The sequence below is a fragment of the Oryx dammah genome, unplaced genomic scaffold (genome assembly GCF_014754425.2).
Source record: "Oryx dammah isolate SB20612 unplaced genomic scaffold, SCBI_Odam_1.1 HiC_scaffold_21, whole genome shotgun sequence".
Lineage (NCBI taxonomy): Eukaryota > Metazoa > Chordata > Mammalia > Artiodactyla > Bovidae > Oryx > Oryx dammah.
This window is the reverse complement of record NW_024070205.1, coordinates 48,769,133-48,781,246: the sequence shown is the minus strand read 5'-3', so window position 1 is coordinate 48,781,246 and position 12,114 is coordinate 48,769,133. Positions and strand designations below refer to the sequence as shown.

The following is a 12,114-nucleotide window of genomic DNA, read 5'->3' as shown; positions in this document are numbered from 1 at the left end:
ACTGAAAATCAATCTCCCCTGAAAGGCTCGCATTCGAAAGATTTTGCTCATCCCCAGCCAGACCTGTATCACCATCACTGGTTGTCAAGAGTGATCTGATCAGCTGATGGACGACATATCTCCTCGGGTGGGCAGCAGCCAGTACAAGTAGCCAAGGCTGTAGGTCCAAGCCTGGCTTAGTGGAATTCTGGCCCCAGCAACAATATCTAGCAAGATTTTAGTCCCGGGACTACACAATCCCATAATAGGGGAGAAGGGCGGGGCACATCTCTGGGCCCAGTTAAAACTAAAGGAGCAAGCAGCAAGAAAAGTGAATGACTGATGCATGCGGCCACAAGGATGCATCTCAAATGCACTGCAGCATGCTCAGGCACTCAGTCATTTCCGACTCTTCTGCAGCCCCATGGGCTGTGGCCCGCCAGGCTCCTCTGTCCATGAAATTCTCCAGGCACGAATACTGGAGTGGGTTGCCGTTTCCTTCTCCAAGGGATCTTCCAAACCCGGGGATCAACCCCCATCTCTTGCGTCTCCTGCACTGGCAGGTGGATTCCTTACTGCTGAGCTACGTGGTAAGCCCCTCCAATGCATTATATTAAATAAAAGAAGCCAAACACAAAAGGGCCACATGGACCACATGATTCCATTTAGGTGATATTCTGGATGAAGGCAAGACTATAAGGACAAAAATCTGATCAGTGGTTGTCATGGGCTGGAGAAGGGCCTGACGGCTAGGGCTAGAGGGACTTTTCTGTACCCATGGCTTTGTTCTCTGTCTTGATAGTGGTGGAGGTGGTTACACAACTGAATAGATTTGCCAACATTTATTTAACAATATAGAAAGAGGGTAATTTTTACTGAATTTAAATTATATCTCATAAACCTGAACTACACAACAATTAAGAAATAGGAACAATGACGGAAGACTGGATCAACAAAGGCATTGAGATGGGGGGAGGAGGGAGCTTCCACTTCCCTTAAGCAGAAAGGGGGAATGGAAGCCCCCCACAGCTGCCTCCAGGAGAACCAGTTTCCAACTCTTTGGGCAACAAGGAGCCCAAACTGGGGGGCCCATCCACAGGTCGAGGCTGCGTGTCTTAATTCCAGGTTCTATGGAATTTGGTTAGTTGGTTGCCTCCCATTATAGCCAATTAGCTCCACAGCTTCTAGACACTGGGGTTAGGCTCCTAACTCAGGGCTTTTGTCTGTCTTTCTGGCATCCAGTGGGAGAGTGCTGGGGGCCAACTGCCTGGGTTTTGAAAAGCCGTGTAGAAGGGGACAGAGAGCTGCTGCTACTTGGCCAGCCAAGTGTTGGGGGCCACACTTGCCTTAGAAAAGCCCAGTGAGGTCAATGGACTACTTTGCCCACAGCCCAGGGTCCCACCTGAGACACTCAACTGAATGCTGGCACTCAACTTCTGAGCATGGAGTATATACTACTTGGCAGACAAAGATTGGAGTGATGCAGTGCTGGTTTTGAAAACAGCCAAGAGTGGACCCTCTAAGTACTGAGTTGGGTTCCTGGCAGGGCAGCTTGCTCACAGAGCACATCCCAGGCATAGGTGTTTACAGAGAAATGTCACTCCTGGGCATTACCTGAGGGAGGGAGGCAGCCAGGATCTGGTTAGCTATTCAAAAGTCTGATTCACAGTCTATTTCTAAAACATGATTTTGTTTCTTCTGGGTTCATAGAGTGAATTCAAACTAATGATTAGTAACATGGCCAGGGTGCTTTGGTAGACACATTGGTCTTTCATGATGAGCACTTTTATGGTTTATGAACAAAAATATACTATGAAGTGGTTGTTTTTCTTTACGAAAGTTTGTTTTCTTACGTTCCCATAGCAATTACACGTGTAAATTATCTTACCAAGGGAGCCCTTTTCTCTTGGATGTTCAAAAGCAAAGGTCAGCCCAGACTGGTGAGATTGTACTACATTTCTTTTTAAAAATTCATTTACTAGATATCTTCTTTTTGGCCGAGCCCCAAGGCACGTGAAATCTTGGTTCTCCCACCAGGGATCAAACCCCATGCTCCCTGCACTGGAAGTGCAGAGGCTTAACCACTGGACCACCATGGAAGGGCTTAGATTGTGTTATGCTTTAAAAGGTCCCGGGCTGCCCTGGAGGAGAGCCTCCTCCCCAGGGAGGGCAAGGAGGAGTGGGGGTCGAGGCGCACTTACTTCCCCCCTTGCCGCTCTTCTCCATGCGGTACTGGTAGATATGCAGCGTGAAGAGCATGTGCGAGTTGCGGAGGTCATCCTCGTCGCAGTCTTGCTGGTTGCCCCGCCTGGAGGCGATGGCCGCATCCAGGAAGAAGGCAGCCTTCTCCGCGGTGGGTGCCCGCAGCTCGCTCTGGTTCTGCAGCTGCAAGACACAAGGGAAGGGCTGATGCCGTGGGCGAGAGGGCTCACCTGCCACTCAGGCTGGCTGTCCTTGACTCTCCAAGGCTGATGTCCTTCTGGAACCAGGGACCATGACCATGTGCAATTCTCAGCTTAATTTATCTGAAAGTTAACCCTAAGCATGCTTATTGGAGAAGAATATTTTTACCCATTTTACAATGGAAGTAGAATCTGTAAGCTGCTCTTGTTGTTTGGTTGCTAAGTCGTGTCTGCCCTTTTGTGACCCCATGGACTACAGCCCACCAGGCTCCTCTGTCCGTGGGGTTTTCCAGGCAAGAATACTGGAGTGGGTTGCCATTTCCTCCTCCAGGAGATCTTCCTGACCCAAGGATTGCACCTGGATCTCCTGTATTGGCAGTGGATTCTTTACTGCTGAGCCATCAGGGAAGCCCAGAATCTCTAAGTAGCAGACGTGAAAAGCAAATGGTTTTATCTCAGTGTTCAGTGGGAGCAGGTGTCCCACCCTGACCTCTGCAGAGCCCAGAAAACCCAACATCCTGGGCAATCCATGTACCTAAGGGAACACGTGAGATGTGACTGCATCTTGAGTTCAAAGATTAGACTGTACAGAAGCAGGTAATCCAGGGTACTGTATCTCAAAGAAGTGAGAAACCTTACTTGGCTTTAACTCAACTCTTAATTTTTCCAGCTATTTAATTAAAGTCAATTTTAGGCCAGATTTACTAGAATAGTTCTAAAGAAGTAAATGTAAAAGATATGAAAAAAAAAAAAAAGACAACCCCAAGCTACTTGAATGTCTCATCTATATCATTTGTCTCATCTAAAGGGATATCTACTTTGTCTTTAATTTCTAAATTATGTTCAAGGCATACTCATTAATTGATTAGAGAAGCATCAGGGGGATGTATCTAAATCCTATGAGATGCCTTGGCAATTATTTTGACAGTAAACCTGACTCAGAGCAATATTATCAGCATTTGACCTGCATTTCTTTATCAAGGGAGGGGAAGAAAAGGAAACTAATATTTCTGATTTGTTCAAAGAAATGATTTGTAGTACGAGCCTTAGGGTCAGTAGACATTTTGACAGTTTTGCTGACACAGGTCCATAGAGTCAAAGCTATGCTTTTTCCAGTAGTCATGTATGGTTGTCAGAGTTGGACCACAAAGAAAGCTGAGTGTTGAAGAACTGATGCTTTTCAACTGTGGTATTGGAGAAGACTCTTGAGAGTCCCTTGGACTGCAAGGAGATCCAACCAGTCCATCCTAAAGAAATCAGTCCTGAATATTCATTGGAAGGACTGATGCTAAAGCTGAAGCCCAATACTTTGGCCACCTGATGTGAAGAACTGACTCATTAGAAAAGTCCTTGATGCTGGGAAAGATTGAAGGCAGGAGGAGGAGGGGACAACAGAGTATGAGATGGCTGGATAGCATCACTGACTCAATGGAATGAGTTGGAGCAAGCTCCAGGAGATAGTGAAGAATAGGGAAGCCTGGCATGCTATAGTTCATGGGGTCAAAAAGAGTCGGACACGACTGAGCGACTGAACTGAATTGAACTGATTCTGACTCTAACTGCACCCATAATTCTGAACTGGGAGAGTTGATGTTTAGAACCTGAGGCCACCAAAATCCTCAAACTTCAAAGACAGGTTCTCTTGTGCTCATTGTTTTATACTTACTATGGCAGAAAAATAACTCAAAGAATGTTTAATATTCTTCAGCAGGAAGGTAAAGAGGATGTGGGTCTTGTCCTCTTCTTCAGTTTAGTTCAGTTCAGTCACTCAGTCGTGTCCGACTCTTTGTGACCCCATGAATCACAGCACGCCAGGCCTCCCTGTCCATCACCAACTCCTGGAGTTCACTCAGACTCACGTCCATCGAGTCCGTGATGCCATCCAGCCATCTCATCCTCTGTCGTCCCCTTCTCCTCCTGCCCCCAATCCCTCCCAGCTTCATTTAATCAGAGCTTTCACCTCTGTGGAACTCCATTATTGATGTTATAAAAGTGAATGGAGGTTATAGCATAGTTGAATGTCTAGGTGATGCTTAGAGTGGGAACAGTGGGTAGGGTCACACCAATTCTGTCACAGGTGCTGTGTAGATGAGGTCTGAGCACATCTTATGCTTCCAACTGGTAGTTCTCAAAGTGTAGTCCCCAGACCAGCAACATCAGTATAACATAGAAACTTGTTACAAATGCGTATTTCAGGGCTCTATCCCAGGCCTACTGAATCAGAAATTCTAGAGGTGGAGCCCAGCAGTCTGTGTTTTAACAAGTCTTCCAGGCAACTCTGATGAAGACTGAAGTTTGAGAACCACTGCATTAAGGTCTGTATGACCACTTAGCTTGCATTCTAAATAGGTTTCATATCCAAAAAATATCTAATGCATCATTAAAACTATGAAGAGCCAATTTTAGTCAGACATGGTACAGACCTTTGGGCATTGCTGAGAACTAACCAGGCAATCACAAGTGACAGTCAGCAGAAACATCCAAGAGGGCTTCCTGGAAGGAGTGACATCTAGCTAATACACCCAAATAAGGAGTTAGCCAGATGAAGAGCAAGAGGAGGGGAGCAGGCACTGTTCCATGCACAGGGAATAGAATTTGCAAAGGCTCATGGTAAGAGGGAGGATGGTGGATGCCTTAGAGTCTTGTTCCTGAGAGTGCGGTCAGTCACTAGGAAGCTTGTTAGAAATGCGTGATCAGGGGTCCAATCCCAGGCCTTTGGAACCAGAATCTGCATTTTAACGAGATCCTCAGGGCTTCTTGTGCACATTAAAGTTTGAGAGTCACTGCTTTCTGAGGTGATCTAAATGTAATTTAAGAAGAGTGGCAAGGAGGGAAGTGGGAATAGGTGATGCTGGAAGGTCACGTAAGGCTGTGTGAATCACAACGATGCATAATGGAAGTAGGAGGATCTGAGATGCTTTAAGAAGGGCAAGAACATGGACAGGTATGAGTAGATGGGGGTAATAGAGGGTACCTTCACCTGAGAAAATAATCCCACTTGAGATGAGATAGATATTATACTTATCAAAATGAACACATCTAAAATGCAGGCATCTGATAAAACTAGAAACTAAAGCCTACTGCTAGAGACTGAAAGAAGTGATTCTTCTGGGTGTGAACCAGAGACCTCTCAGGTCATTCCTGCATCTATCATCAAACAGCGAGATAGAAACACTTTCAACAGGCAAGACATCCTGAAGAGGCCAACTGGAACTTCTCTTGGCTTAGCAATTATATCATGGTTCTAATTAGAAAGTGGTTATTAGTTTTTCCTATAGCACCACTAATCCAGCTGTAAACCAGTGCCAGAAACACAGTTTATAGAGCCATAAACAGTCCCAGTAATGGCTGGAGCTATTTGTGCAAAGCAGTAAATATTTCGGCTTGTTGTTAAACAAAAGAAAGATTGTACTTTTTTGGGGGTGGGGGGGAAGGGGCGTAAAGAAAAGTGAATTCAATTTCCCCTGATTGCTACAACAATTGTGGTTCCTGCTCATTGTCAATTAGATTCAAGGTACAAATATTTAGGTTGGGCAAGCAGCTGGTCCTGCAGCTGCAGGCCATAAAGTTCCAGTCCACTTTAAAGTAAACACTTGCAAGCCTTCCCAGTTTACACGTTGAGTGAGTCACGAGGTGAAGTGCCCCAGCCGCTGAGGTAGGGATGAGCCACCCGGAGCCGACCAAGCCCCCGGAAGCAATCACCTGCGTGCCACAGATGGGGTCCTCGCACAGGTACACGCCTGGGGACTGGCCGTCCTGCAGGCTGCCCGTGGCCACCTCCGACAGCAGGTCCCGAAGGTTCTCTTCTTTACCCCACACCTCCACGGCTGAGATCCGCACCGAGAAACGTGCTCCAGTCTTTTCTTTCCGTTCGTTGATCAGCTTGAAGAGCCAAGAGATGGCACAGGGGATGATGCCCAGATTTTGCATGGAGTCATCTTTGCCAATCATGGTGTAGGACTTTCCTGGGAGGGCAAGGGAAGAAAGAATAGCAGCTTGAGTGTCTGGACATCATTCTGCCGTCTCAAGAATAGATACCAAGGATGCAGGAGAAAGGCCTGGGGAGTGGGAAATGGGAAGAAAGGAAATGAAAAGGTGAAAAGTATTCAATAACAATAACAACAACAAAAATTTGACAGCAACGACAAAGAAGACATTTCCAAGTACTACTGATGGAAGGGCTATAATAAAGAATGTGAGAACCCAGACTGATGTCAAGGTTAAATCACAACTGACCTCAAGGAAGATCCCACAACATTACAAGCTATCCAGTTTCCGCACTGTTTTCCTCATGGTGCAAAGGCTAGAGGTGTTTCATCACTGTTATGGGTCTTTTTATCACACCCCACAGATTCACTCCACATGCTTACACTTTGTATCCTTTCTCAAGTTAAATGCTGTGTATACTTTTATAGCATGAGCAAATTCCCTTTAAAATCTGGACCACTGCTTTGATCAGAGATCAAGAAGTGGTAGTGAGATGAAATGGGCTTTCCATCCTGGCCTAGAACTGGCTCCATTATAGCAAAGTTGCTGCTGGGAGCTCTGCCCAGGGCCATGTTTTGGAACGCCCCAAATTACTAACTTATCAAGCATGCCAGGTAAGACCTGGTGAGCAGAAGGCCATAGGTCAGGATTAAGAAGGCACTTCAGGGGGATTCGGTCATTAGGCCCTCACAGAGCTGTGGGGAGGCCTCCTTTCCCAAGTGCTTCAGCACAGGTGGGTTCCTGACCGCTGGGTGGTGGGAAGTAGGGGTGCTTCCAGACTGATCCCCCCAGCCAGGGTCTAATGGGGTCTAGGCTTTGCTTGGTGGCTGCTCCTCTGGCTTTATGTAGAATCCAAGAGGAAAGGGGGGCCCTCTCTGCTTCCCAACAATCCCTGCTCAGGAAATGTAATTTTCCTGCTGGCTTTCTGGGCATGACCCTGACCCAGACCAACTGGGAACAACCCCATTACTCTTTGTTCATCTTCTGGACTTTAAGGCTTGACTAGATGACTGGAAATCCACTTAGGATAAACATCTACATTTCAGAATCAGAAGTGGTTATTCATGATTATTCAGTTCAGCACTGCAGGAAAACACCTTCCCCTTCATCTGAGGACAATACAGAAGAAAGAATGAAGTAATGGGGAATCCAGTAAGCAGCATGAAGAAGCGAAGTTCTCACTGACCCAGCTTGGCGTGGCCGAAACAGAACACACAGCCATCTGCCCCGTTGACCACAGACTGGATCACTTCTGCCACGGTTCCAGCACACACTTCAGCCTGGCAGACACAAGAGGAGACACAAGCTGTGAGTGGACCATTAACAATGGAAAATTGTGCCTGCTTTCCTCGGGCTCAGGGTCACAAAGCCTTGGCATTTGCAGATGGGTCGGCTCTAATGGAGTCCTAAAGGTTCTCAGAACCCTTCATACTTCCCAGTCCCTTGCAAGTCTGAGAGTTACACTCATTACATGCAAACCACCCTTCTGATAATCATACATTTCAGTTGCTGTCTCTGTAGACGAGGCAGGAACAGGCTGGAATGGGAATCCAGGGTGCCTTCACAGACCTTACACCCTTCTCTGATTTGCCATTCTGGCCTCCTTGTACAAATATTTAAAGTTTTTATTCACCCTCTGCTAACTAGATCCTTCCTTCTTTTCACACACACACACACACACACACGCACGCACGCACGCTTATGAAATAGATTAGGCTTTATTAGAGAGTAAGAGGTGATGTGCCATTTCAGGAAAAAGTGACCTTGAGATACATTATAGTTCTAATACAAGCAGGAGGTTAATGATGGAAGTCTGCTTTGTCTTCCTAACTCCCTCCTCTTTCTCCACCTCCATCCTTCCCTTTTCAAAACCAGCTTTTTCTTTCTTTCTCCATAGATACACTCAACATATACACTATTAATCACCATCGGTCAGTATATTACAGTGGGTTTTCTTCAGCCTGTTATATGTCTCATCTCCAATGTGACTATTAAATCTTTAGACAGAGGCCAGGCTCTTGGTGACATTTGGTATTTCCCCATTAACACCCAATAATACAGCGCTCTGCAAATGATAAGAAAGTACATTTTATGAACTGATTTGGGGATCTGGGAAATCCCTCTGGTTAGCATCCAAGGCTTCCACAGCAGCGAGAGGGCAAATCACTCGCCATGTGCCGCACCTTCTTTTCTGCCTCAGTATCGTGGCGGATCTGGAAGCAGTCAGAGGACATGCAAACTGATAGCTCCACAGGCATCAGAGCAATGTGCCTCCTAGTGGGAATCTGAGAACTGCAGCCTTGGCAATGAATGCAGTTATTCAGCTCCAGGTTGCAGCAACACAATGAACCTAAGTGTTCAAAAATCAACTTTCTCCCCTGAACTGAAACGGAAAAACCCCACTCCCAACAGTTGTCAACTGTTCTGGTGGTCACCTCAGCAGCTCTGCTGGGGGCTCCCACTCAACGAAGGTGGTAGCTGGACAAGGCTGCGGTGGGGACCACAGGCTCTGTCTCACCCCCAGAGCCTAAGCAATGAGAGCCCAGTGCCAAACCCTGAGATGGAGGCAGTGGAAACTTGATGGAATTTGCTAACGTGCCTCTGCAGGACTGGGAGAAGTTATCAACAAATGAATCCTGCCTTCCTTGGATATGAAGTGAGATGGGATCTAGGAGGTTGAGAGCCCACCTAGAGCCATACATAAAATAAACCATATTAGGTTCAAGGTCAGCAAAGAGAAAGATGCTTGAATGTGAGCCAAATCCACACACATCCCTGACGCCCCTGTCCAAAGGCCCGAGGTCAGAGAGATACAAGAGCGGCCTCACAGGGCACAGGGTGGGCAGGCAGGTGTCCCCATGCAGAATTCCTGTCCAGTGTTCACCAAGAAGAGAATGCTCAGCAACATGTCCATCTGGTGTTTGTTAGGAGCTGACCGTGGTCCCTGGAGGCCCTTTGCCTTCTTTCCCCTTGAACCGAGAGAGGCAGGAGCCTTCCCGAGCAGACTCCGTGGGCAGGGCTGGGCTCCCCACGCGCAGGACTCAGTTCTCCCAGCCACCCTTCCTGGTGATGACAGAATGTTTGCATTCCCCTTCCTCCATCCAAGTTCATATGTTGAATGTTCAGTGTGATGGTATTTGAAAGTGGAGCCTTTGGGAGGTCATAAGTCACGAGGGTGGAGCCCTCGTGGATGGAATTAGCGCTCTTATAAAAGAGGCCCCAGAGAACTCTCCTGCTCATCCCACAATAAGGATTTATGGAGAAGACAGCTGTCTATGAATCAAGAAGCACCCCTCACCACACACTGAAACTGCCAGCTCCTTGATCTTGGACTTCCAACCTTCAGAACTGTAAGAAATAAATTTCTGTTGCCTATAAGAAACCAGTTTGTGCTGTTTCATTAAGAGGGTGCAAATGGACTAAAGTGAAGTGTGCTCAGTCGTGTCCGATTCTTTGCGACCCCATGGACTGTAGCCTATCAGGCAAGAGTGCTGGAGTGGATTGCCATTTCCTTCCCCAGGGGATCTTCCCGACCCAGGAATTGAACCCGGGTCTTCTACATGGTAGGCAGACACTTTACCGTCTGAGCCACCAGGGAAGCTAAATGGACTAAGATACCTCCCCAAAGCTGGACCCAGCAGAGGTCTGCCCCAGCAATGGGCAGCTGATGACTGCCAAGCCCACTTGAGGGTACTGAGGGTAGCTTATAAGGAGGAGCAAGAGCTGTTCTAATCACTGCTGAGCTTCAGGAATCTGATGTCCTTAGAGACCCAGTGAAAGCAAAGCTCATGACTGCTTCAGGCCACTGTGGTGGCTGCTGCTTCACAGGACAACAAGGGCCTGAGAGCAGAGGCCCCTTTGGCACACTTTCCTGCTTTCCCGTTTGAGAGGCTCAAAGGGTGTTCCCTCAAAGGGGCTGAGGCTGGCCATGCCAGCAGCCTGATATCACTATTAACAATGATAACAGACCAGTAAAAATAGCATTTATTGGACACTCACCACGTCCAGGCTCTGCTCGAAGCACCTCATGTGTATCCACGCAGTGAATCACAGCAACTGCATGAGGCATATTTTGATCTTGTTTTCATTTTATGGTTGAGCACACTGAGGCCCAGAGAGGTGAAGTGACTTGCCCAAGGACACATTGCTAGTAAACAGTAGGTAAAATGGTGGGAGGACAAAGATACAACACCATACTGAGCAGGACACATATTGTTTCCTAGGAAGAATCCAGGACGGACGTCCACCAAGGAAAGGGTCTATGAATGAGAAACTGAATTTTTGAGTCTCAGTTTCCTTGTCTGTAATGTGAAAATAGCAATAACTCCCTTTCCAATACCACTGGATTCCAAGAAGTGTCCAAGTGGGTTAATGTACATGAAACTTCTTGAAAACTGCAAATTTATTAATTTATAGAACTGTCATTTACTATATTAGAACTGTAGCAAAATCAAAGCATTCTGAAGTGAGTGCAACTGTCAGAGTGAGCACACGAGCCCTGGAACCAAGTGTGAAATGTAAGCAAAGACTAGCAATAAAGATGGCTCCCTTTTCCAGAATAAATCTAAAACTCATTAATAGGCCACATTTAATTTAGGGTTTGCTTTGGAATTCTTATGACTTAGGGAGATTTGCTTTTGAAAAGTTTTAGCTTAATTAAATTATTTGTGGGTCATTTATTAGACCCAATGTCAGGTTTAGATTAGTGAGCCCACTGGGTGGTAGAACACACAAAAAAAATGTAACAAAGAGAGAAACTATAGAACTTATTCATAAAGTACTTCATCTTTTCATGATAAAACTCTTTGGGGAAACCACATGCTCGGCTTGTTAATGAATGGAGCCTATAATATGTGCTAAGTGCCAATGGTGTAATATACGTACCCATGTGAATATCACTACTTCCTACATTCAGATGCCACATGGAAGAAATTAACAGGAGCTGCAAATGGCAGCCATCAGCACCCTGTTTTCAGGTTCTGCTCTAGGCTATTAGTTACCTGATTGTACATTGTTTTGTATAAATCTTGGGAAGTGCTGGAAATTTATCAGGAAGGTGCAGGTGTCTGATGCCAAAATGCAGGCAAAGTAGGCCACTGTACACCTATAACCTGGGTTACAGATGTCTACTACAAGATCCATTGCACCAATTCATGGCAGATGAATTGCACCAGATGGTGTAAGTGGATCTTCTAGTAGACATCTGTTCTTAACTGGGATGGGTTCCAGGAGCTTTGGTTAAGGAATTTTGGCATCCTAGGCCCCCAAGAAGCCTCCAAATTATACTCATAACTGAACAACAAAAATGGCCACAATTCTCCAGCACTCTCTGTGTGTTTCCCCCTTGCAATGTGACTCTGCAGCTCCTCCAATCAAGAGGCAGAGCCTCTTCCTACCCCTCAAGTTTTGACCAATCAAATTCAGCAAAAGGGATGATGTGTCAGTTCTGAGCTTAAGACCACAAGAGGCCTGCAAACTTGGATCCCATCACTGCCATGACAGCAAGCCCAAGATAGCCTGCAGGTTGATAAGAGACAACATGGAAGACAGACCAAGTGAGCTGGCCAATGCCACTCTGGACCAGCCTAAAGCTGGCCAATCCTCAAACATGTGATAGCATCCAGCCAAGATCAATGGAGTTCTTGACCCAAACCAAAGTTGATCACTGATGCACAGGTGTGCCAAGCTGGGTGTAGAGGCATGCTCAGCTGACCCACAGATTCATGAGTGATAATAAATGATTCCT

General features: G+C 46.4%; 1 protein-coding gene across 1 annotated transcript in view; it reads right to left on the bottom strand.

Annotated features, from left to right (window-relative positions):
- KIF26B (kinesin family member 26B) overlaps positions 1 to 12,114 on the bottom strand; it is a 516,667-nt gene that overhangs the window by 87,473 nt on the left and 417,080 nt on the right. The window contains exons 7-9 of the mRNA XM_040263613.1: positions 7,555 to 7,648; positions 6,084 to 6,346; positions 2,181 to 2,364 (exon numbers count right to left, since the gene is read on the bottom strand). Coding sequence (XP_040119547.1) covers positions 2,181 to 2,364; positions 6,084 to 6,346; positions 7,555 to 7,648 — 541 coding nt within the window. The remainder of the gene's footprint in view (positions 1 to 2,180; positions 2,365 to 6,083; positions 6,347 to 7,554; positions 7,649 to 12,114) is intronic.